This window comes from Coccinella septempunctata, chromosome 1 (assembly GCF_907165205.1).
Source record: "Coccinella septempunctata chromosome 1, icCocSept1.1, whole genome shotgun sequence".
NCBI lineage: Eukaryota > Metazoa > Arthropoda > Insecta > Coleoptera > Coccinellidae > Coccinella > Coccinella septempunctata.
Genome location: NC_058189.1, coordinates 45056464 through 45082931, shown reverse-complemented (window position 1 = coordinate 45082931; position 26468 = coordinate 45056464). Strand labels below are relative to the sequence as shown.

Here is a 26468-nt window from a genome sequence, read left to right as displayed (position 1 = left end):
GAAATCATGGGAAGATGGAGAGAGTATTTTATAGAACTCTTGGAAGGAAACGATGGATATGTCATGCCTGAGGAAGCTGTCGGAAAGGATGCTCGAACAAACACTGATGAAGACCATATAAGTATAGAGGAAATTAACGAAGCATTAAATAAGTTGAAAAGTGGAAAATCAGCTGGATATGATCTGATAGCACCAGAGATGATGAAAAATATGGGGAATATCGGTAGAGAAATTTTTAGAGTGATCTGTCAGAAAGCGTGGAATGAGAAAGAAATACCGGAGGACTGGAAGAGGGCTTTGATTGTCCCTATTTATAAGAGCGGAGATAAAAAAGAATGTAGTAATTACAGAGGGATAACATTAATGAATACTGCGTTGAAGGTGTATGAATCGATACTCGAACATCGACTGAGAACACATGAAGAGAAATCCCTAGACGAGGCACAAAGCGGGTTCATTAAAGGAAGAAGTACTCAAGATCATATATTCACAATTAAGCAGATAATTGAGAAAGTAAGGAAAATCAAAAGGACTGCCTATTTTGTGTTTATAGATTGGGTCAAGGCTTTCGATAAGGTCAGAAGAAAGAAGCTGTGGGAAATACTAAAGAAGCGTGGTGTTGACTCGGGAATGTTGCAGTCGATCCAGAGTATTTACAAGAGAAATGTTAACTTTGTCATAAGGCAAAACATGAGATCAGCAGAATTTGCAACAAGGGATGGACTGAGGCAGGGGGGAACACTCAGCCCTCTACTGTTTATAATATTCTTGGATGAAATTATTAAAGAATGCAAGGAAAATATGTCTAAATTGTTTGTAGGACACTGGAGGATGGAGAGGATAGAGATATCAGAATGTGCGTTTGCAGATGATGTGGTGCTGATGTCGGGAAGTAAGAGGGGAATACAGAAAAATGTGGATATCTGGTATGAGACATTGAAGAAGTATGGTATGGAAATCAATAGAAAGAAGACAAAAATAATGAGAGTGTCAGAGGAGGAGGATGAAGTGAAGGTGGAAATAGAGGGAGAGGTGATACAGCAGGTAGAACAGTTCATCTACTTGGGGGTTAGTATTGATAAGAGGGGAAATCAGGAAGGAGAGTTGAATGATAGAATAGAAAAGACCAGCAAACTTTACCACACCATGAATAAGAACTTCATCAGGAAGAGAGAAATAGCCGAGAAAACTAAGATGATGGTGTACAAGACAGTTATTAGACCAGTGCTAACATATGGATGCGAAACCTGGACAACAACCCTGAGAGAGAAGAGTCGATTACAGGCTATGGAGATGAAAATTTTGAGGGGAATAAAGGGGGTGACAAGGAGAGACAGGTGGAGGAATGAAGAAGTCAGAAGTCAGTTGAGGGTGGAATCACTGAATGATTATATCGGGGAGAGACAGTTGGGTTGGTGGGGTCATTTACAACGGATGGGAATAAATAGACAAGTAAGACGCATTTGGGAGGCAAAAGTGGAGACTAAACCTAGAAGAGGAAGACCACATCTAACATGGATGGATAGCGTTAAAAAAGAGGTGAACCGGAGAAGAAAAAGTGTGGAAAAGGCCGAAGTGCTGACAGTAGACAGAAAACAATGGAAGGAATTCATTAAGAGTGTTTATTCAGATAATAATTGAAAAAATTGAATTACATATACCCAATGTGAAATTGTAATGCAAAGATAACCCATACACCGAAAGGTAATTTGGGATAATGATTATATATATATATATATATATATATATATATATATATATATATATATATATATATATATATATATATATATATATATATATATATATATATATATATATATATATATATATATATATATATATATATATATATATTTCACATTTGTTCTACGTGGACGACTTAAAGCTCTTCGCCAGAGGACGAAAACAGTTGGAGGGAGAACTAGAGCTGGTAAGGAAGTTTAGCGGCGATATCGGTATGTCGTTGGGGTTGGAGAAATGTGCAGTTGTGGAAGTCAAGAGAGGAAAGCTGGTTAGACAACAAAACATCAAACTGGGAGATGGTCGGGAAATAAGAAGTTTAGGAGTTGAGGACAGCTACAAATACTTGGGCATCCAACAAACTTATGAAATACGTCAGCAAGAAAATAAACGTGAAACCGAAAGTGAACTCCTCAGAAGAACGCGGAAAATACTCGGGACACAGCTGTCGGCAAAGAACATTATAACGGCAATCAACATGTGGGCCGTACCAGCATTCACTTATACCGCTGTGTTCTGTCATGGTCAAAAACAGATTTACAAAGAATTGACCAAAAGATTAGAACAACACTCACCAAACATGGATTGCTCCACCCTAATTCAGCCGTGGAAAGAATATACCTACCTCGAAGAACGGGTGGACGTGGATTGAGCAGTCTTGAAGATACCTGTCAGAGAGAAGAGAAGAACATTATAGACTATTTTCGCAAGAGAAATAACCCGGTACACCAATGGGTGACTACTTACCAGCAAACATCCAATAGAGCAGGAACATCGCCACCGGTAGAACCTGAAATGGAAAATAGGTTAGAAAGGCTCAAACAGAGCTGGCAGTCTAAATCACTTCACGGCAGATTCTATGCCAGCCTGCAACAGGAAGAAGTGGACAGAACAAAATCACATACTTACCTCATGCAAGGCTATCTATACCCACAAACCGAAGGAACATTAATGGCGATTCAGGACCAGGTGGTGCCAACTAGAGTGTACGCGAAACACATCATGAAATTGCAGGTTGAAACAACTAAATGCCGCCTCTGCAACATTGCTGAAGAAACAATTCAGCATCTCTCTTCAGGATGCTCACAAATAGCTGGTACAAAATACCTGGCCCGGCATAACGATATGGGGAAGGTAGTGCACCAACTTATATGTCTCCGAGAAGAACTACTACCGCACTTCACCCCTCACCACTTGTATAGCCCGCAGGCGGTACTAGAGAATGACCAAACGAAGATCTACTGGGATCTGACCGTGGTGACTGACAGGGGTGCGGAGCACAACAGGCCGGACATGGTGGTGTGGAATAAGACCAAGAAAACCGCACATATCATCGATTTTTCGGTGCCCCTGGATAACAACTTATCAAAGGCATATGGGGAGAAGATCACCAAATATAACGTCCTCGCTCGTCAGATAGGAGACATGTGGAAGTTGAAGTCGGTCACAATACTTCCCTTGATCATAAGCGCCAATGGGCTGGTCCACCGAAAAAGTTCCGCACATATAGAAGAACTTAACCTGCCTCCAAACACCATAGCATGGATGCAGAAGGCCGTTATACTGGGAACGGTTGGCATAATCCGACAGGTTATATATCCTTATTAGTGACTAGGAAGGTTGCCCTTGGCTCACGGGTCCGGGTAACCTGGTGAAACCCACAACTGTGTGAAATAAAAAAAATATATATATATATATATATCTTGAAGGAGCAGGCAGAGTTTCCTGATTTGCAATTTTCTATTCTTGTGCGCTTCCTAAGGAGCATAAGTGCATAAAAATATGTTAAGAATATGAATGCTTTACATGGATGGTAATGAGAATAAGTAAATTTTACTTTTTGTTCAAAAAGAATAAATGAGTGTCATTTATGTTGACCAGACCCAAAGATTCAATTAAATTTTTTTTGAAGATCAGGAAATCAATGACGGATCATTTGAAATGATGGACGATGATGATTTGGGAGATTTCTTTCCAAATCCTGAAGGACTGGCATTTAATTAATATTTCTGGTTGAGAATGGTTGCAGATATCAACTCGAACCAAGAATGCCTTCATTGGAAGAGAAACTCGTTTTAAGTATTTCAGTTTTAAACAAGCTTGTTCGCCATATAATTTTTTTAGTTGAGAGACAAAATAATATTTGTATCAAGTTTTGTTGTATTATTATTATATTTTTGCCAAAGAAGCATATCTTTTATAAACCATGTTTGTTTACCTGAGTTTCTGAATAAATGAGATCTACAAATAAATAATAGTTTTTTTTTTTTATAAATCTTGAAAAATTTTACCTATCCCGCCAGAATATTGCAATAACTGGTATTAAAAAATTTAATATCAGACTGCTTAAAAGTTACTAAAGCTATTCACCACTTGTATTTCAGGTATTATGAAAATGCATATCGAATAACTCAGAATTTACTTTACCAGTTCAACAAATGGACTGCTGTTATTAGAGCATTCATATAATAGAACTGAACCCGTGGTATTGAAATAAGGAATACTGAGGAATATAGATCTAAATGTCTTCTTCTTCTTCCCCAGCCATTCTTCATCCACTCCTGGACGTAGACCTCCTTCAAATGACTCCACTTCGATCTGTCCTGTGCCACCCGATGCCATCCATTTCCCGCCCGAGCCTCAATGTCATCTAACCATCTCCGTTGCGGTCTACCGACACTGCGTTTTGTCTGTCTTGGTCGCCAGTGTGTTAGCTTATTTATCCACTCCACCAGTTAGGATCTCGACGAGCCACGTGTCCCACCCATTGCCATTTCAGATCTGCCACGCGCTGTATTATATCTACGACTTTTGTTCTTTGTCGTATTTCTTCGTTTCTCACCTTATCTCTCAAACTCAACCCGAGCATCGCGCGTTCCATAGCTCTCTGTATTACCCTGAATTTACTCGTAGACTTTTTTGTGAGTGCCATTGTTTCAAGGCCATATGTCGCCACTGGCAGTATACAGGCATCAAAAACTCTTTTTTTCAGGTTTATGGGAATGTTGTTGTTCTTGAATATATGTTTCAGTTTTCCAAAAGCTACCTATGTCAGTCTTATTCGCCTGCTCAGCTCCGCTGTCTGGTTCTCTCTGCCCAATCTTATTGCATGTCCAAGATAGATATATTCTGTTACATTCCCCAGCTTTGTAGAATGTAAATAGATGTCTTCCTCGATGTTACTCATTATCTTGGTCTTCGAGATGTTCGTCTTCAAGCCAACCTTTTCCGCAGCGTCCGCCAATTCTTCTAGCATTTTTACCAGTTCTTGGGCATCACTGCTAATCAGGACAATATCATCCGCAAACCGGAGATGGTTCAGGTATGATCCATCGATTTAATACCTTTCGTTTCCCAGTGCAACGATTTGAAGATGTTCTCCAGAGCGAGGGTGAATAATTTTGGAGATATGGTATCGAATAAATATCAAGTTTACCATATGTATTCATAAGATGAACTATTGGTATGAAATGTTCTAATACCGGCTCAAAGATGGTAGTAAAGCCATGTAACAATCTGAAACTATAACTAACTATAACTGCTCGTATTAACACATTTATATACCGACCATATTATCAGTTATCACCTAGTATTCTTCAAATATACGAATACGAGGTATTAAATAGGAAGCAGTTAGACTTGTTTTGTACCACGTATTAAAATATTCGAACTGAGGCGTATCGTACCTATGCTGGTTTTTTAATACCCGGTATTAAAAATTTTTTGAGTGCATTAACGCAAAATTTCTCTTGGAAGGAAATTTCCTTTTTCAAATGCGGATTTACATTCAACCAATTATGTAGGTTGTAAAAATCAGTTACCCCTTCCCTAGTAAATCTAGCTTCGGCTGTCCATAGGATTCTCAATAGAATTCTAGCATTCTCTCTGTCAGCATCATAGATTAAACTATGGTCACCATTCAGGATAAGTGTTGGAGTTGTTATAGAATAGTCAACATTTTCATTTTCTAATACTTGCCTGGAGTGTAATGATAGGGGTGCAAACGGTTTTTCTTCAGCACCGACCAAACTTTCTAGTGAGATATTCCAAGATCACTGGCAGTCTTACGTGTAAGTTTGTTTTGCAGGAGCATCTTCTACTGCCTGTTACAATTCTTTTCATCTACAACGTTTCGTATCCTGGAGCACCAGCATTTTTAGCCAGATCACAGAATCCTTTTGTAATCTGTGCTACCGAGACGGTCGACTAAGTAACAAAATTTGGGTCTCTAACTCTCATTCACGGAAATCTCTGTCTGACAAAATCTTGAGTATTCATTAATTAAATTATTAAGTGTAATACTCAAAGGTAGAGGCATTGAGTATTCAATACTCAATGATAAAAACTAAGCATTACGTTCAAGCACTGATTATGTACCTTGAAAATTTCATAGCACTCTTGAATACGGATTCTTTTTTAAGACACGTTTTAATAGGTTTCCATTCGACATCATAGATAAAATTGGGGTTTCTTCGTACCTATAATTGTCGTACAGGGTGTTTCATTGGGAGAGTTAAAAAACTGAATATTTTTAATCGAAATAATGTACCAGAAATTTATTCTTTTAAACTCAGGCAGTATTTTACAGCTGTGTATCAATTCAGATCAAACAATAACTTCAGCAATTTGAATCTCATGGGCATGATTTAACGCACATTCCTGATAATTCGTCCCTGATAAAATTGGACACGCAGTAGCATCCAGGTACGCAATTAAAGGTGCAATATTCCGCTGGAGGCTTTTGACAGGTTGGTGTGCATGCTGAACCACAACCATTGAAGAATTCGTTGGGAGGGCAGCCATAATCTGAAGAATTAAATCGAATACATTCACTGATAATCTGAAATCTTTACTATCACTATACAGGTTGTTCCAGAATAAAGTTCCTTCTTATTCCTAAGGTGATTCAATGATACAAATATTCTATGGAATATTAACAACTTAACTTAACACGGAAATTGGTTTTTCGAAAATATTTTTGAAACCGTCTTTTTTTTAGTTTTGGTAAGTCATGAATGAGTACGTATCGAAGCACATTTTTTCAAATTAAATTTTTTCTACTAGTGGCGTCCGTACAGACTCCTTTCCGAATAAATTTGGTGAAAAACAAAGGTAGGCAAATGTTTTTTCAAATATAAAATTATTTTCGTAATAACCACATAATCTTGAGTTCTTTACCTGCGGTAAATACTTTCTAAGATAAAAAATTAAATTCAATTTCATCTGATTGCTACGAAATTCTAAAATAGCTTCCAAAATCGCCTAGACACGGATTAAGGCAGCTCAGTCGCTATCATATTTGACGTTTATTTCTTCAATTATCTCGCTTACCTTGAAGTTAACTGCTGATTGAAAAAAATTATTTTAACAGCCTGTATCTCAGAAACAATGCTTCAGAGACCCATAGTCCATAGAATATTTGTATCATGAAATCATGTGTGGAATAAGACTTCGAATTTGCGGAACCTTATTCTGAAATACCATATGATTTTTACTATTTACAATTAAAAAATAATGATATTTCAGCAAACAACTAAACAGAACAATTCTTTCACCTGAGAAACATTTTTGTTGATCTAATTCAACAACAAGTTCTCCTATATTAGTTTCAAATTTTTCCTGTTAGGTTAGGAACAGCAAGAACTTGAAACTAGTACGAGAATTTGTTTTTCAATTATAATCAGATAATATGAAAAATAAATTACATTGAATTTTGAAGAACTCTGGACCATATCAGTACTTATTAAGATTTTCTCACTTTCAATAGCCGAGATGTCTCTTCTGTATTGATTTTTCACAAATACATTAGGTATTATAGGGAGAAATATAAGGTACTCACCTGCTGAAGAATATCCTAAGCAGAAGAACGTGAAAGCCAAGAAAATCGAGAACATGTTTTTATGGTTCGAACTATCAAAATCTCCAAATAAATAATTCCATTGACTGTATAATATACCTATGTATGAAAATCTACAATCTTTTATGACGATTTTTTATTCGACCACCAGATCAAATGAAATTATTCATTCACTAATAGATCTTATAATTACCTACTAGTTCACAGTATTGGACTTGCATCTTGTGTGCAATAAAACCCTATCTAGCAAATATACATACCTAAACACTACTATCACAAGAAAATAATTATCTTCACCCAGCTGAAGATGCTATTGTGATATCGAAACACGTGTCGTGGTTTAAAAACCCATTTTTGTGTAAATGATATACCTGTGATGATATATTTGTTTTTAGTTTCTTGGAATATATCCACATAGCAACTTTGAATCACCCATTTGCTGTCTCCAGGTGTACCTTTTATTAGTATTTTCTACAAAAACTCGAAACATCAAGTATCGCCCACCTCAATTCAAAATTTTCTAGAGTTGAGGATTTTTTCTCCGTTGGCAAAACATCAAGCAGAAGGATGTTTCACAATCTGCAAATGTGGCAGAATTAAAAGAATTCTAGAAGGTGGAAGTTCACAAAATTCTCCAATTTAGTTCGAAATGATTCAGTCGTCTTATGAAAATAGCCTTTCCTTGATATTTTGGTTTAAGGATTGGTAAATTGCACTGATCGTCTCTGAATTTTGTTCGAAAGTTGCAAGAAGGGCCTGCACTTCGGATCACACAGTACTCCACCATCCAGTGCCACGGGCACAACGGAAACATCTATGAGAATTATTGTCGTTCCATTAATGGGTGCCTGTCATGAATCAGCGCAGGAATTCCCACCTGTCCAGACCGGTACCGCGTCTTGATGAGGGCTGAAAAATATTCCTCATGGCGGGCCCCCAGTACCGCTTAAAAACACCATCCTCCGATTGAGATGTGTCACACTACACTGTACTGATGAGGGACAATAACCCTGAAACCGATCTACAGTTTGTGTTGATAGGTTTCGGCCTCTCTGGAAGTACTGCGCTGATTCATGATCAGCACTCATTAATGGAACAATTATTCTGAACTGTCGATGTCGTCTCCATTTTAGTTGCAAGAAGGAGTTTATGAAGCGTTACTGACTACTTAACTATTACAGTCCTAAAAACTAGGAACGGTAAAACTAACTTCAATATTCTCAGTGATGGCGGTTTCAAAGATCGATTCAAATCGTTAATTTTGTTGACTTTATATCAGTGGGTGTCATGTGTCTGAATTAATTTCATCGATTATAATGATTAAGCAACTCCCAGAAGGCAAGATCCATTTATTATCATGATATCTGAAGTAACGTACTGCCAATAATTCGCAAGTTTCCTGTGCCCTCTTTTCCTGCTTGATTATCGTGATATACAATTCGTGATTACAATTCCGACAATCTGAGAGTTTGGGCAAATGGATACATGCTGCATCTTCAGTCTGAGTGTGAAAAGGGTGAATTAAATTGGTACTCGTTTCCTGTCAGATGTTGCTATGGTGTATTCCTTCACCATACCGACTACTGTAGTCGAATAAAGAGGCCTTAAATTCGTTGCATTTTAGTCGAGTTGGGAGTTGTGTTGCTCTGACGAGTTCAAATGAGACTGAAACCATGGTCAGCATCTATTTTGTTGATTTTATATCAGCGGGTGTTATGTATCTGAATTTCGTTTATTCATGTTTTTTTCGCCTATCAATAAGAATAAACGCTATCAGTTATGAAGTAGTTATCGCAGAAGCACGAAGTACGAATCCGACTCTGTACTCATGGAGCATCAGTGATCACTAATATCCTGTTGAAGCTCATGAATGTGTTCTACGAAGAATGATTTCTAACGTATAAGTTGGAAGTACCCATATTTCTATTGTCGTTTCAATATATCAAGGTTCTGTCTCGGTTGAACATAATAATCAACCAGGTTAATTGGTTCCAACGTGCAATATCGCAGTTAATTGAATAGGTGCTTTTATTTGATGATTTCACCTATTCTGAGATTAGGTAATCGAAATATTAATTGAACGATTCCAACATAGGGTTTCTTTTTTCTTTAAAATTCCCGAATAGATTAGTTCTGTTGCATATTGTAATTTTACGAACTATTTTATGTCGTTAAACTAGCAATTCGATAAACTTTTACCCAATATTTTCTGCGATATACAAAAATTCCCGAATAGATTAGTTCTGTTGCATATTGTAATCGTCCGAGAACATCGCCGCTGTCAATGAAAGTGTGCAGGAGAACCCGAGGCCAGAGACAAACTGTCTCTGCCAAGGCAGTCAAACCAAAAAACCATCCTAAATGGTTCTTCAGCTAGTTTGAAATGGTGCCCACGAAGATGATTCATTTTCAACTGAAATAAATGATACAGGTCCAAGCCGTAGAAGGCAAGCATAATGCGTAGAGTGACGATCATATCCACATCGACTCTTGCACTCTTGTCCCCGAAAGTGATCAGCCAAAATTACTTCAGCCTCTCTTGATATTTGGGTAGAGGAAAAAAGGAATTCTGGTGCAACATCTTTGAACTGACTCAAGAAGATGACAGACCAACAAAACTGATCCCGCGTACTTACTACAGAATTGTATACAACCAAAGATATTACATCTTTGTACAGTGTATCATACGTGTAATATCTTTGTATACAACAGCTTCGCAGTCCGCAGTGTGGATACTATATACAACCTCCAAGAGATTTATAAATGAGGTATGTGGCACTCTTGGATCTTCCACAAGTATTCAGAATATGCTCCGACTAGCCTAGATCTGAATTATTGACACTGAGACCAAGATCGCGGATGGCTCTGGATCACATCAAGTAGTTGTCCACCTTGTGTACAGGATGGGCAAAATTCGTTGTCTTCTGAAGGGATCTCGAGAACTATAGCAGCTAGAAGAAAACGGATGACAAATTCTCGAGCTCTTTTTTCCTTACTAGTCCAAATCTGAAAACAGATGCAGCCTAACAGTCATAGATTTTGAGTTATGAACGAAAATTGGGAAATTGTCATTTTCAACGAAGCTGAATTACTTGCTTATTTGAACTCATATTCAAAATCCGTTGTTACATTCTACAGCCACTTTTTTATGAGGAATTCGAATGTGATATTTATAAATTTTTTGATCCAGTCATTTTCGAGTTACGACAGGGATTTCTGATTTTTTCGAATGTGAACTATAGTTGAAAGTTCTTTCAGCTTGCTGCAATGGGCAAGTTTCCTAAAACTCCAAAATCGAATTTACAATTATTTATGGAAACCCTTTTCCATTAGTTATCCAACACGTAAAAGATTCGCTTCAAAACTAATATATTTCAGAAATATACCCTTCGAAACTTCGAGTATGTAAAGGTTTGTGACGTAGAATGCCTTCTCTAAAGTCTAGTAATTTTTGTTAATTAGACAACAGTGGAACTGATCAAGAAGATATAGAATTCTATATCCACACATTTCAAAAAATTGTTTCTGTTATCTGTGTCTATATATTCTTAAAAACGATGACATTTTGTGTCATTGTTTGATATTTCTATGCACTGTTTGTGTTCCTTGTCAAATGTGATCACCAAACTTGATATTTATTAAGTCTATGATGATCATAAAACTTTCATGACCTTTATTCATTCGACGGGCGTTGCCGGATTGTGAAAATGACGTAGAATGTTCATAAGAGAGCACTTCTGAAATCAGAATTTTCGTAAGTGAATACAGATAAAACGCAATATGTTAAAATTCTAAAAAAATATATTTCGATATATTTGAGTTATAAGTATTTCAATGACATATATTTTGAAATTTAGGAAAATACCCCATTTTTTTGCTGATTTCAAAAATTATATATCATATATTATATATCATAATATCATATGTTGCTATGTTGCTAGTGAAGAGACGCAGCGTGAGTTTTTATAAAACATAGAAAAGAACAGGACCGCGCAAACAATGCGTGACAGGGACTTGTCAGATAAAATAAGTGTAAGCCAGGCGCAAATAGTTAGAAACCTTAGAACATAGATACATAGAATGTAATATCACCATGGTGAAATGTTGAAGTTTGCGCTAGTGTAAGAGTGTTTTGGGATTGGAAAGAAAAGAAGAAGAGATAAATTTCCGAGTGCATTTTTGAGAGAAAATTGAAAAAAACCTTTTCTGAATACGAATATCTAACCAATAAAACTACATGGTTCAGTGGATATTCTTGAAGAATTTCGTTGGCATAACATAACATGTGGTTCATAACGATTCTCAGCTGAGTATTTTAAACAGAATCCACTCTAAAGCTGCATTCACAATGTACGGGCCGAAGTGCACTTCGGCACGAAATTTACTATTCGCAGTTAACTTCGGACAAAATACTCAAATCAGTTAAACATGTAACTGATCAAAATATAAGCATAATCATCAACCATAGCCGGCACGAAATTCCTTGAAGAAGTGATAGTTTGAAGCCCATTTCCAATTCCGTGCTAGTCTTGAATTTCATTGTGAATGGTAAAAGTGAACGCCATCTGATGAGCTTCCGTGCCGAAGTGCACTTCTTTGAATCGCAAAAATATCTCAACAGTAGATTCTTGAGGTCAAAAGAAACACCCAAGTACCCAAATTTTCGAATTTCATAGATATTTTTCATTTTTCAAATTACTCGACAACTAGGTATATTCCGAAATTCATTTCATTCAATAAAACCATCTGTGGGAACTATAAATAACATTTTTTTATTTTTCAAGAGCATGTTTCTTTTAAACCGAGCTGATTCGGAAAAAAAGGTAGGAAAAATTGTTTTTTTTGACCTCAAGTCTACTGTAAAATATTTGTACGAGTCTAAGACTCACCCTGTATATGCTTCCAGCTACTCAGTTTCCTACAACGTATGGAGATAAAAAATAATTTATTGAAAATAGAGAAATAATAAAAGTTTATCACAACGCAAAAACGAAAATTTAATAATATTATTATAATATAACGGTTGTGCATTACACTGTGGAATGAGAAGAGGGTTGCTAGCCTTTCCCAAATGCAATCTGAATTGACCCAAACACTTCCTACATTGGACTTCAGAATCGAGTATTGTTTTTTTAACTAATGGAAATTCTTCTGAAAGATCTTCCGTAAATTTGCACTTCCTTTTTTTATTATCCATCTCAAATAATCTTGAGAAAAATACTGAATTAAATGCAAGATTTTGATGGACATTTTGTCGGACGTTTTTTAGTGACGGACTTCTTGGACGATTAACGGACTGTCCGTCACAATGACGGACGTCTGGTCACCCTAATATAGCTGATTACTGAGGCCCGTTTGCACCAATCACCCTTAAAAGGGGTACTTAACTAAGCCTCGTTTAAAGTTAATGGACGCTTAATTTTCTTCCCAGTTGCACGACTGTGGCTTAACGGAATCTTAAGTAAGGGGCCCTTAAGTTTTTATATCTAGTAATATTTCTGTTTTTTAGTTTGGTGCAACTTCATCCTAGTCCAATAAAGCCATTTCATTGGTTGGCCTGTTGCTGATGATCGTTGTCATTTCATTAACCTAACTTTATTGTCTTGTCACTCTTGTCAGTCAGTTTCAAGTAAATTATTATATTCTTATCAAAGAGTAACAACTATTTGTTGCTGAATTAGCATTAATATTGATAATGATTATTATCATTATTGGACTAGGATGAAGTTGCACCAAAATAAAAAACTGAAATATCACGGCCATCATTAATGATTGTCAAATAAAAGGTAATTAAGTTTATATAAGTACAACACTTTCTTTGTAAGGTCTTGTGGGAATTTATTTATTAATGTTGAAGAGGAACGTGAAGAAAATGTCCTTATTGCCCTTGTTAGTACGAATACGGTGAATGATTGCCAAGCAAGTGGTGGTAATTTACGAAGGGCACTCAACTTCTCAACAGAAGAAAAGAGTTTGTTGCTAACTATAGTATGATTTGTGACACCAAATTGAAAATTAAAAAAGACTAATGGCATTACAATAAAGTCAAAAGAAAAGGCTTGGTATTCAGTAATGAATTCATTCAATTTTCAAAATCTATCAAAAATGGCAAGTTCTGCAGCCAGTTCAACAAATTATTTTAGGTTAGAATCCCGCCCTTAAATACCTAAGTGGTCATTACAGGAGCGCTTAAATTTAAGGCTAGCTTTAGCCATTTAAATGTCACTTAACAGTTGGTGCAACGTAATTTAAGTTAAGGGATCATTTTAAGGGACACTTAACACTAAGTGCGTTTGGTGCAAACGGGTCTTAGTTCTCTTTACAATGTGAAGTGTAATTGCATATAAATCAAAAAATTCGTATTTATTATAAATTTGAAAAATCATCAGAGAAAACTACGATGACACATAACCTAAAATAAAATGAAGGTTGTTCATTTCACTTAAATCCCCACCCCTTATCGATAAACGTAGTGATCGGAGCGACTCCTATCCTACGTTCCTCGTTTTTGGAGACACATTTTTAGTACGGCGATCGTTCTCCTTCTCTCTACTCTCCATTGTAGTGGACTGCAGAGCAAAGATTATAGAGTTAACTCTATAATCTTTGCTGCAGAGGTTAGACAAGGTTTTCTGTACTAGCTGTTGAATTGAAAGGGGAGATGGCGCAAGCGTTAAGAACCCTCTGGAAGACGCTCTTTTTCAAGTAGGTACTTGAGATCGGAAAGGCAAGAAATTCCTAATGAAGAAGGAATTCATTAAGCGTCCTTTCTTGAAACGAGTTAAACCGGTTTTTCCTGTTAGTTAGTTTTTTTTCTGGAGTGAATTTTTGAGTAAGACAAAGCTTGTTTTTTTTCTTTATTTTGTTCAGTGAATCCCATACGTAAGTTACCACTCATTTCATTATTACCGTTTCTTATTTTATAAATTGGAAGTTTTTATTGCGAATATGAGTTTTTGGATACTTGATGCATCATATTAGTTTTCATTGTTAAAGTATTTCGTTAATTACTCGAGGGCCAATACCGTCCCCGTCTCTATTTTATGTGCTTCACACACAATATAACTCATTTTCTTTATTGTAGATAATAACCTACTTTCTGAGTTTTTCTTTCTTTGAACACGTCATAGGGACGCCAGACGCCATTTTGGACGCTACCCCTTTTTGCTTCAAATTCTATTCCATTTATGATTTGAGGGCTTGTTATTATAATAAACTTGTTTCATGGTGGATGCGCTTGTGTTATATAATATTCATAATATTAATTTCTTAATTTCTACATATTTTTTTGTGCTTATTTTATGAATTCTTGTAAATGTCACTGAAGCGTCCCCAAGCCAAGCCAATGATTCGATTACTTAGGTACGACCAACAGGGTGAATACTGTAATTGCATTAAGAACCCTTAATTATCATTTTTCCTTTTCTATTATTATCATTATTTTTCTCTTCACTGGTGGAGTTGGTCAATACAGGACATATTTGAACGTGATAGCCAAGAGCGGAAATAATTCATATTTGTGTTACGGGACAAACATACAACTTTTGTGGATTTTGCCCTTCCTAGTATCCTGCAGGCCGGATACCCTTGTATCTGCGTCGATTTCTGAGGCCGGATGCCCTTGCAGCTGCGTCTCTCTCCCCTGAGGCCGGGTACCGTTGTAACTGCGTCTCTAACCCTTTAGGCCGGATACCGTTGTATCTGCGTCGATTTCTGAGGCCGGATGCCCTTGCAGCTGCGTCTCTCTCCCCTGAGGCCGGGTACCATTGTAACTGCGTCTCCAACACCCTTTAGGCTGGATGCCCTTGCATCTGAGTCTAATCCTTCCCACAATCCCCTGACTGAACCCTACCCAATTCAGAACTGTTGTATGCTGAACGTAACTCATCTCACTGAAGTATCGGTTAAGAGTCATCATTAAGGAGCTGATAGCTGTAGATGTAACTGATTCCACCAAGTGTGCATTTCACATGAGATTTTCTTTCGCCAGTTGAACCTGTTGCCGTAGCTAGGTAAAATCATACCTGTATAGTAGATTATGTAGTTGTTGCTGTTCTAAGGGGAGGTTTTCTCGCAGCTCTTTTTCCTCCCCTCTGTAGCGCCCTAGAGCTATGACATTGGAGATCGTCTCCCATGAAACCCGAAATAAACGTTTCTTGTTTGGGTTTAAATGTGTTGTTTTCTTTCGAATCTCCCAACCTCTCGTCAATTTTTCTATTAGTAATCAGGGTAAGTACTTTGGGTTGCCTACGTAATGTGGAGTCCCAAAGATATTACACACCTGTGTGTAATATCTTTGTGGAGTCCTACCTAAGATGTCTAAAACACTAGTGTTTATCTATGACACTGGTGTGTGCACTTGTCACTTTTTGCAAGCATCAACAACTCAGAAAATCGGGGATATGGGATCAGTTTCGTGGCGGCGCCACCATGTCATTTGCTTCGTTTTATCCTTGTTCTATCAAAGGAAGTCCAAGATGCTCTCTCGTTTTATTTTGTTTTGCGTTGATATCGAATATCGATCAACGAGTGCAAAATATGAACTGGCTCATTTTGTCAGCTGTTAAGGAATATTTGTGATTTACAGTTCAATTTTCGTTGTAAAAACAAATCTGTCAATATTTCAACACTATCGAATAAGGGTTCGAAGGAGTATTTACTGTTCTTCTTCAAGATAATTTCCGTTTGACAACTTGAATTCGTGAGGGGGGTAATTAAATATGATTTTAATAAAACACAATTGATTGGTCAAATATCCAATATATTCAGTTGATAGAAAGGTAATTTTCACTATATCTATTCAGGAAGAATATTTGAAGTAACACAATTCACATTACGTATTTCCAATACAGTTTCTTTGAAATATTGCTGAAGTTGCCATAAAACTTAGCTATATCCTTCCCGAATGTTCCTTCATCTGATTTTTTCTGCCTCAAATTCCAACAACACCGAATTATTAGCTGTAGTTCTTGATTGTCCATACAGAAACCTGAACTTACTGAACGACATGTTAAATAAATAAATGTTCTACACCCCTTTCTCGAAACTAATACATTTTCACACACCAATAATCGCTTATAAATACAAAACATATTCGTTAGTCGTAGGAAAGTATTCAAATTATTTTCAAATATCAATTGACGATGCTCTGTCAAATTCTTAACAGCGCTACCTACAGTGGGAAAAACGAAACTGGTCCGATATCCCCACGAAATTAAAAACAATATCGAATCAGTGAATACACCAGAGTTTTAGACATCTTAGTCCTACCACAACCAGACGATCACGATTTTTGGCCATAGAGTAGTAAGGTGTCTTTAAAGTGCTGTCATTCGTAAGTATCTTCGAAGTAAAAAGCATCACTGACCAGCGCAAGGTAATTTAAGGACAGGACAGTACACCATAGATTGTAATATGGAGGCAGAGATATATCTATATGATTGTATGGAGGCTACCCTCTATAGATTTTAAGTTAAATGAATTGAGTTCGAGATTCGAGAGCATTAATTTGGAGAAAACTAAAATGTATTCGATGATCTGAAATGACATTTCACCGTAGATTGAACTGTCATATTGAAATTAATTTGACAAATCACAAGATGTTATTTTGATCGTATTTGTTCAATTTATATTGGTAGATTTTATATAGAAATCAAGAGTGTTAAAGTGAAAGTACAAATATGGATGGAAATAAGGATGAAGCTGATAGATGTATTCAATTAGCTCAGAAATACATAGAAGAGGGAAATCGGGAAAAGGCAGAAAAATTTCTCCATAAAGCTGAACGTTTATTTCCTACACAAAAAGCGAAGGGTAAGTTATTTACCACTGACGTGTACATGGATATCAATCTTATATTTGATGGTTTTAGATCTCTTGGTGCAAGTAAGTTTGATGGCTTCTCTACCAGAAACCCAGCAACCGAGGAAACGTAAAGTGACTACCAAAAGTGATGAGGGGCCTAAACCTATCGAGTACACACAAGAACAGGTAGAAGCCGTGAAGAGAATAAAAAAATGTAAGGACTATTATGAAATTCTGGGTGTTAGTAAAGATGCGACAGATTCAGATATCAAAAAAGCCTACAAAAAGTTGGCATTACAGTTTCATCCTGACAAGAATAAAGCACCAGGGTCTGCAGAAGCTTTTAAAGCAATAGGTATGCAGAGATAAATTTGATATGAGCTTTGAGGAGGTTTATATTTTGGTTTTTAGGAAATGCGGTTGCTATATTGACAGATGTTGAAAAACGTAAACAATATGATCTATATGGAAGTGATGAAGAAAGAATGGCTAAAACTTCCCATTTCCATTCACATTCATTCACTAGAGGTTTTGAAGCTGAAGCTACACCCGAAGATTTGTTCAATATGTTCTTTGGGGGTGGTTTGGGTGGTTCTAATGTGTATGTTAGGAGAGACGGACGTTGGCAGAGGCAAACCTCTAGTCATCATGAAACCCACAGACAAAGAAATGAGGTTCAGTCAACATCTAACACGATTAATATATTTTGTACTAAGATATTTTTTTGTGTTATAGCAAGGAGGATATGGCGCATTCCTACAGCTGTTACCAATTATATTGGCAATTATTTTGTCCATGGCATCTAGTTTCTTTATATCTGACCCACATTATAGCCTGCAGCAGAATTCGTAAGTTTATTTTATGATCTTGCCTGTTGGAATTATGATCAACAAAAGATCAAATTACTTGTTCTTGTCATTACTGCACCTTTTAAGTGAAATAAGTTATACACTTTCACTGTAATTTGCTATTTTCTTATATATGCAGTTCAGGATAAAAAAAGCGGAACAGAGCTTGACGGATTTTCCACATTTTCATTTTGAAGTCAGAAAATCTAGGTGTTAAGTTTTCGTTGGACCACACTGTATTTTGTTTGTTCGACAGTTGAATAATTAAATATGATTGTTTATTTATTTCATTAATATCTACAACCTACAAATGAAATTGCCCTTACCTATTCTAACCTTAATTTTATTTGCATCCAACTTTTTCTGTATTTGATACCTACAAATAGAAAATTTGTTGAGATTGAGACTTTCATGGATAGATTTTTTCCTAATGCATCCATGTAAAAACAGGCTATAACAAAGGTCCAGCACAAAAAGCTATTATGTATTTGAAGTCACTAACACCAAGTTGAAGAAAATTTTGAATTTAATACCCCATTTCAAACCACCATTTCTCTAAAAATTTACAGTTTTATATATTAATGGGGCATTAAACCTTAATGGAGTTCCTGCAACTGAGCTTATGTGGCTAGTTTCATTGTGCGGTACATTTTTAATTGGTCTTCCAATATTCATGAATATCTCAATTTTCGTGTGGTTAATTTAGTTAAGCGTCTACCTCGGATTTTGCGCCAATTTTTAATTTTTCAAATAAAGTATTCGCGTTGCAAAATAAGCGTTTCGCCTTCTTGTGGCAGCGAGCTGCCAGATTAAACCGAATATGGCTGTTACCATAAAAATCGGCAGAAATTTGAACAGGTAAAATTTCTCTCTTTCAACATTCAAGTATGTTGCTTTTCGGCAATTTCGCTCATGATATTTCATCCAAAATCGCGAGCCGCATTGGTGGTATTACATATGACAAATAAATTGTTTCAGGAAATATCCAGTACAAAGGATCACTCAAACTCTAAAAGTCCCATACTATGTGAAGAAGAACTTCCACACAGAATATCAAGGTTCTGTGCCGAGGTTGGAGATGTCTGTGGAAGAAGAACATGTCACTAATCTACAACATGCCTGCTATAGGGAGAAAAATTATCGTAAATGTTTCCATTTTATATACTATAAAATCATCAGTATATTACTCTATATTCTGAACATATTTTTCGAACTGTTTGGACTTGATGGTGATATTCAAGAAAAAGACTTTTTTTTTCCTGATCCTGATTTACTTTGAACGTGGCATTATTATGAATTATTCAAAATATAGAGCAATATAGACTTTCATGAGCAGATTCAAATTGTGGTGTATCGTACTGTTTCAATAGATTTTGCATTTATTCATTTGTGATTGCATGACAAGAAACAGTTGCAGGAAAAAATAATGTTTTATAAGTTTTAAAGCGAGTTCCATCGACAGGTCTGGTGTGCAGTGTCGTCGTACTTTGAGAAGTCACTGTAAACATTCTGAAAGGAAAACTAGTTCTACCAATAGGATTCGGTATTATAGAAAATTCAATCAGTTAAAATATTGCAATATTATAAAAACAGTGCCTAATTTCGAAAAATTCCAATCTATATTTCATGCTCTGTGATCTAGTGCATTAGTTCGATATTAGTTTGCAGTGTTTCTTCGTTTGATCGCATTTATAGAAATGAACGATTGACAAGCGCTGTCAAAAATGTGGATATGTCAGGTATTCGGAGAACAAGAATGAAATCACCCTAATAGCGTTTTCTATTGGTAAAACTGGTGCTGCACTGGTGCAGTTTTTATGTTCTATTGGTGTTCCAAGTGCAAAAAGTCATGTTCTTTTGGAAAACTGGTTCCGCACTATATGCACTCAGTGCGCATTTTACGACACGAGGTCTGAGAGCTCGTGCCAGTGTTGGTGCAATTCGGATCACACTTTCAGGATATTTTTTAGTAATGTTTTGCAACTGTTGTCGTCATGAACAGTGAAGATATTTTTGCTGTTATGAATTTGATATCTTCATTTGTTGACAGTGAAAATGAGCTCGAATATTTAGCTGTTTTATCAAAACAGGACAGTCCGAAAATAGAAATTTTTTTTACAGACGTTGTTCACGTTGTTTCTGGTGAGATAATGTGTGATTCTCTTCAGAGGGAGAAATTTTCGATAACGAAATTATATTTAAACACGTAATTGAACAAATGAACAACAATTTAAACATTCCACATAATCACAAAAGACAAATTGAAATCATAAAGCTGTGTATTCCGTTGTTCGAAAAGTATTTGCTTCATCTGTACATTACAGATATGCAGTGTCATAGCAAAGATTAAAGGTGCCTACAGATTACTCTGACGTGACGTTGCCAAACACAGAACTCTATGATGACAAGAATATTCACTTTAAAATATCAAAATCAAGAATGAGTAAAGGCGGAAACACATAATAATGTGTAAAAAGGCGACGCGACCCGATGAAACGTGATACGTGTTGAGTCAAATCAAATGTATTGTTTTCTATAGACCAGAATCATACTATGAACACCCGACGTGACGCCACGCACGTACACTTCACCCGTACTAGACGCGTCAGCTTGCGTCGCGTTTTAATAATTTATGCTTTCTTTTTGACCGTTTGAGCAGCTCCTGGGCAGCTCCGGTGCATCTCGCTCGAGCACCGACGCGTTCTTTTTGATTGGGGCGTGAAGCACCGGAGCAGCTCGCGTTCCCTTCCCCTGCCCCCTCTTGCACCAACCGAAATGCTGGTGCACGTCGAGGGCTTGAAGCCCGTAAACAAACTTTTTGGTTATGTTTACATATGTCAACAAATATTAGAAGACGTGTATTATTGAAATTTGTGGATTAATACTATAAAAAGGCTGTAATACACCTTATGGACCACCTAAGATTGATTATTTCGTCAATTGAAGCTGTCAGTTGGTTTTTTTATTGAATAAATGAATAAATAATCAATGTTAGATGGAATTAGAACTGAATGATTTTGAATGAAGATAGGATTCGTTCTTTCAGGTTTGAAGAGTGAACTAATCATTTTTGTCATGAATGCATAATTTTTACAGATCGATCAAATGAATAAACGATAAGCTTCAGTTTAGTAGCGCCCATCAGTGAAAATAAAGCATTTCATTTCAAATAAGTTCATATTTCACGTACTTGAATGCAATTTTCGTGAAATCAGAACACTCTTTACCTGCTTTTACCAAAGAGGATTATTAACAAAGCTTTAACAGATGAAATCATTGTTAAATAAATTTTATATCTACAGACATATCCAGTATTTGTACTCTCCATAGCAAAGAAAAGGTAAAGTTTACCCGGTAAATCAAGTTTTTTAACCAAATATATGGCAATAGCTTTCGAAAAAATAGTGAAACATTAAAAATCAACGACTTTAACGTCAAACTGAAAACAAATAATCCAAAGAACCGCGAATCCGGACTTGTCTCTTGTCATTTCGACTCGCTGCGCGGAGTTGGTGCACTAATAACCGTTTTATTTGGGAACAGCTCAGGGGCGAGAAGCTCGGAGCTGTACCGGTGCATGAAGCACCAAAAAGAAATCGTCAAATGTGGTTCCGCATTCAAATTGTTCTGACGTGACGTGGAACGTGCATACTCACATAACGTCAGAACAATTTGAACGCTCCCGCGCAAAATCATATGTTAGATTTTTGAATCATGCGCATTATGACGTGGTCCCACTTCACGTCAGAGTAATCTGTAGGCAACTTTACTCATTCTTGTTTGATTTTTCTATTTTACAGTGAGCTTTATTGTCATCATAGAGTTCTGTGTTTGGCAACGTTTGAATTTTTAAAGGAAATATTCATTTATTAATTAGAAAATTAAATGTTAACTGGGTTATGTTTGAAACTGGTCACTCTTGTACGAAATATAATAAACGACGATAATATATGATTAAATATTGGAGATGAATGTCAGAGCTAATATGGGTGGCTACAAGCCGAATTAGTTATTATTTTCTAGATTTAAATAGAAATCGCCAACGAAATGGTTGTAACTCATTATTTATTCTATTATAAATACTACTTCGTTCACCAAATGAAAAAAAAAGCAATGTTTATGCTTGGTTCCAATGTTGGAATGTTATATCTAATGTTTGGAAAAACTTCAGTGTCAGGTTTCCATGTATGCCATAGCTCATTATGGAAACCTAAAACGGCTATACCTACGAATTGGAAAAAATGGTAAAGGAAATTTCTCCCTTGAATATTTTCAGATCTCGGTAGCTTCCAATTATACCGGAAACAACCTCCTGCTTTCTCATTTCAAATGGCACATCCTGTATATCTTCAACAATAGACCGCTTTGCTCGCGCTTACAGGCAGGTCTGGTAGATCCTTGGAACATAGATACAAGGAATGGAAAATAAACATTTGTTGTTGTCGAAAAACTGGAGTGTGATCGTTGCTTAGTGTCGCCAATCATAATTGAGATAGTTGAATCTGACATCATTTATCTTCAATACGAAAAGGTAGGAGGTATATAAATTTTACGCCACTGCCTTAGTGTCGCGCTGGGCAGAGAAACATTTGTATATATTGTATATATTTGTACCACAACAAATACATTCGTAGCACTACAATCTCCATTCCATGTATTTATGTTCCAAGTTGGATTCGAGCGCCACGCCCAATAAACTGTAGGAGCAGTACCTAGATAGGTGATCACCCTTGTCAACTGGCGAAAGCTTCAACTTCACGCAAGCGCCCCTATTCTTATTGAGTACTAGCTGTTCCCACCCGCTTTGCAGGATGCATTTTTTTCAGAGCTGTTTAATCCATGAACTGACAATCTGTTGAAGAGAATATATACTTCACAAATATCATTCCATTACTGCGCCATCTAAATGACGTAAGGATCTATTGATTACCTCTCCGTTTGCTAACAGATGATGCCTACCCCAAACATATCGGTCTAAATTTGTAATCATTCAGCTCTCAATAATGGTTGCATTTTCGTCCAAATCCATTTCTATATTCATCTCTTCTTCTCAGTCAAAATACACGGTATTATTTTGAAATAAATTTGAGACTATGAGAATGATTATAGCGTATATCATCATTATGTGATATTTGTAACTTGGCTGCATAAACTCTATCATTGAGAAATATACATTCAACTCATACTTGGTCGGGGTCACTCACATCGGATTATCTCTGAGACACTGCAGACTCAGAGCTCGCTACACAAAATCAACATCAAGAATGAAACACTGCAACCTTTACCTCAAAGAGGACAAAACCATTGAGCATATCTTCCGTGACTGCCTAACAGATTACGAAAATTCAACGCCGAGCATAGGGAATGCCATGAGAAAGAGGACTGTAAAAATACAATCGCCCAGTGCGAGAATAATTCTATCTTTCATCAGCACTCGATCTTGATAAATTAAATCCGCACCCTGCAGAGCCTCGAAAGAACTTCCTCTCACTGTCGTGAAATTCTCTCTCCACCTTCTCTTTACCACATAGGACAAATTAAAAATGAACGATTATTTGATTGGAAAGAAAGAGGTAGAAATAAACAGCGAGATGGAAAATCGGAAAAAAGTAACAAGAACTTTTTTATACAAGAAAATATCTGATAGACGGATGAATGCAATCTGAAAACATAGGATATACGGTATTTTCTACAAATATGGGTTAGCCGATGGAAAAACTATGGGTATGACTCCCTTTCAACCCATAACACAGTTCTATCTGCTATGAAAATTAACGGTATTTCCTACAAGGTGTTTCGGTACACTGAGCAATTTGCAAGGATTTCGGCTTACCAATTGTCTCTTATAAATGCAGTGAATTATCACAATATCATCTATAAAAAACTCACCATAAATTGTTTTCTTATAATTTCAAAGGTATAAGGCAGCATTTTCGATGTTAGCCCCCAGGCGGCTCAACTTTTTCATATGTCATAAAGCAAAAAGGGATAGAATGCGATTGTCGTCCTCACGAGGTTCCCAGCAAAAAAAACCGCAATGTACCATTCATTTTCCTCGTTATCTTACAACTCCCACACCTTTTTTAATAATAATTTAATTCTTAAACCACATCCATTTCATAGGATATTCTATGAAGTAACAGTGATTCATGAATTTCTTTCACTGTTTTATTGAACTGTGCAAACGGTCACTACAAGGTTGTAAAGTTGTTACTTGTAACTACATAATACTACGTAATCTTTGATTAAGCATCTATCCCTTCGGTTCCGATGCACGCAGACGCATATTCTATGCGCGATTAATACTCGTTAGTCCCCCGCCCCTTCCGAAGGTCCAAGACGGTGAATATAATTTCTTGCTTAAATTTTCAATTCTTCAACTTGCCATATTCGCGAAATATTTCTGGAAATATACTGCGAAGCGCATTTTTTTATCAGTAAAATTAATTCCGTAGGCTATGGTCACATTAATTTGTATATATGTATATTAATTGATTTCATGAGAATCAAAAAGATCACTTCAAATTATTTTGAGATCAATAATTGATTTCAGACTTTAACATTGTAAAATATTCACAATGTTAAAACTGATTATTGTGGGTTATCCCCGAAAGTTTGATAGAGATACTTACGTATTATGACATCTCGGACTTTCCGAAGTCTACTTATATATTATAGACTCTATAGTTTACTATAGAGATGGAAAGCAACAGGTTGATTCCGAAATTTTCTACATTTTCAAAGTCGTATTTCAACCAATTTAATACTAAACAAATTATACACCTAAACCTTCCTTATGAATTATTCTGAGGTTGTTGATAAAAACCGCATGAAAATCCTTTTTCATAATATGTATACTGATTTGTGTTTAGTTATGTAATTATGAATTAAAATGATAGTGATAAAAACTTAATTTTTCAGGTGACTCAATGATGTGGAAAGCCAGAAACTTTGGCGACCACAAGCTATTCCAAGATGCTCAGAACATGCCGATGAAATCTTGTCTAAAACTACAAGAATTGAGAAATCACGGTTAGGCATTTACACATAGTTAATGTATATAGCGTTGCAATCTCGACCTTTGTTTTCATATTCCAACAATAAAGCTGTGTTCTTTGTAGTTAGATAAAAAGGCTAATTCACTTCATGTTGGATTTTCCTATAACGGAGTTTTATATGGGTAAAAAATCACAGTATTGTGTATGCTATTGTATATCGAAGTTCAATGTGAATTATTCAACAGTTACAAAAGTTTTGTTGGTGTATGTTTACTAATATGTAAGGATATATTTTACAAAATGGGCTAGTCATTTAAAGTTCACTTTCACCCCTAGAGAGCTTCTCACATATCGAACATCTTATTGTTGTTAATTTTGTTTTATAATTAATTTTAAATAAATTATTGTTGGCAATCATCAATTTGTGTTATTTAAGGTATTTAACTCTACTTGAAATGGCAATATGAAAGAAGTTTACCGAAGATGCGGAAAAACTGTGGTGGATAAAATAACAGGTCCTGCTAGAAATCCAATTGTGATAACAATTAGTTCATCGAATTTAGCTCTTTACCATTTTTTTCATTACAAATAAAACACAACACAAGTTCAAAATGTGCGCTACCGACTCCCTTTCAACATAATTTTTTCTCAAATTAGCCGTCAGAACAGATGGCGCTGAAGCTTGTTTTCCGATACAGTGACTCATAACGAGCATAGATTAATTAGTTGTCTGAAAACTGAAGAGTTAGGTGAAACGGACATTATTCGTGTCGAACTCAGTAGATCACGATCATTCACGAGTGGTTACGATCTGCTTGTCCCGAATGTAACGACATCTAACCATCACTTTTAGAACAATTTTTCGTGTTTAGTGTACCATCCCAACAGATGGTGCCAGATACAAGAGTGGTTCATCTATATTATTAAGTTAATCTATGGTAACGAGAAAGTGGCATTGAACTCAAGAAACTTGAGTTCTAACAAAATCTTGCAAATTTTATGTTTACTTCTAGAGTTAGGGACTATGGAATAAGTTACCGGCCAGCATAAACAAGGCCTTAGAGTCATTGTATCTTTCTGAATCTTTTGGGGTTTCACTCCCAGTCTCTAAAACAAAATCAATTGAAAAATTGAAATAATCGATATTTTATTTATTTATTCGACATTGGGAACACAAACAGGTCAATGACCCATAAACAGTATCCACAAATTACAAAG

The 26468-nt window shown here is 36.2% G+C and overlaps 2 protein-coding genes across 2 annotated transcripts; one reads left to right on the top strand and one right to left on the bottom strand.

Moving 5' to 3' along the window:
• Positions 1–6284: 6284 nt before the first annotated feature.
• On the bottom strand, positions 6285–7816 carry LOC123319263 (chymotrypsin inhibitor-like). The gene is made up of 2 exons (XM_044906137.1): positions 7583–7816; positions 6285–6549 (listed from the first exon to the last, which is right to left on the bottom strand). The coding sequence occupies exons 1-2, from the start codon at positions 7635–7637 to the stop codon at positions 6377–6379; spliced, it is 228 nt and encodes a 75-aa protein (XP_044762072.1). The 5' UTR covers positions 7638–7816; the 3' UTR covers positions 6285–6376.
• Positions 7817–17171: 9355 nt separating this feature from the next.
• LOC123319088 (dnaJ homolog subfamily B member 14-like) lies at positions 17172–25667 on the top strand. The gene is made up of 6 exons (XM_044905940.1): positions 17172–17413; positions 17472–17759; positions 17816–18078; positions 18140–18252; positions 19231–19394; positions 25174–25667. The coding sequence occupies exons 1-6, from the start codon at positions 17281–17283 to the stop codon at positions 25287–25289; spliced, it is 1077 nt and encodes a 358-aa protein (XP_044761875.1). The 5' UTR covers positions 17172–17280; the 3' UTR covers positions 25290–25667.
• The last annotated feature ends 801 nt before the right edge of the window (positions 25668–26468 follow it).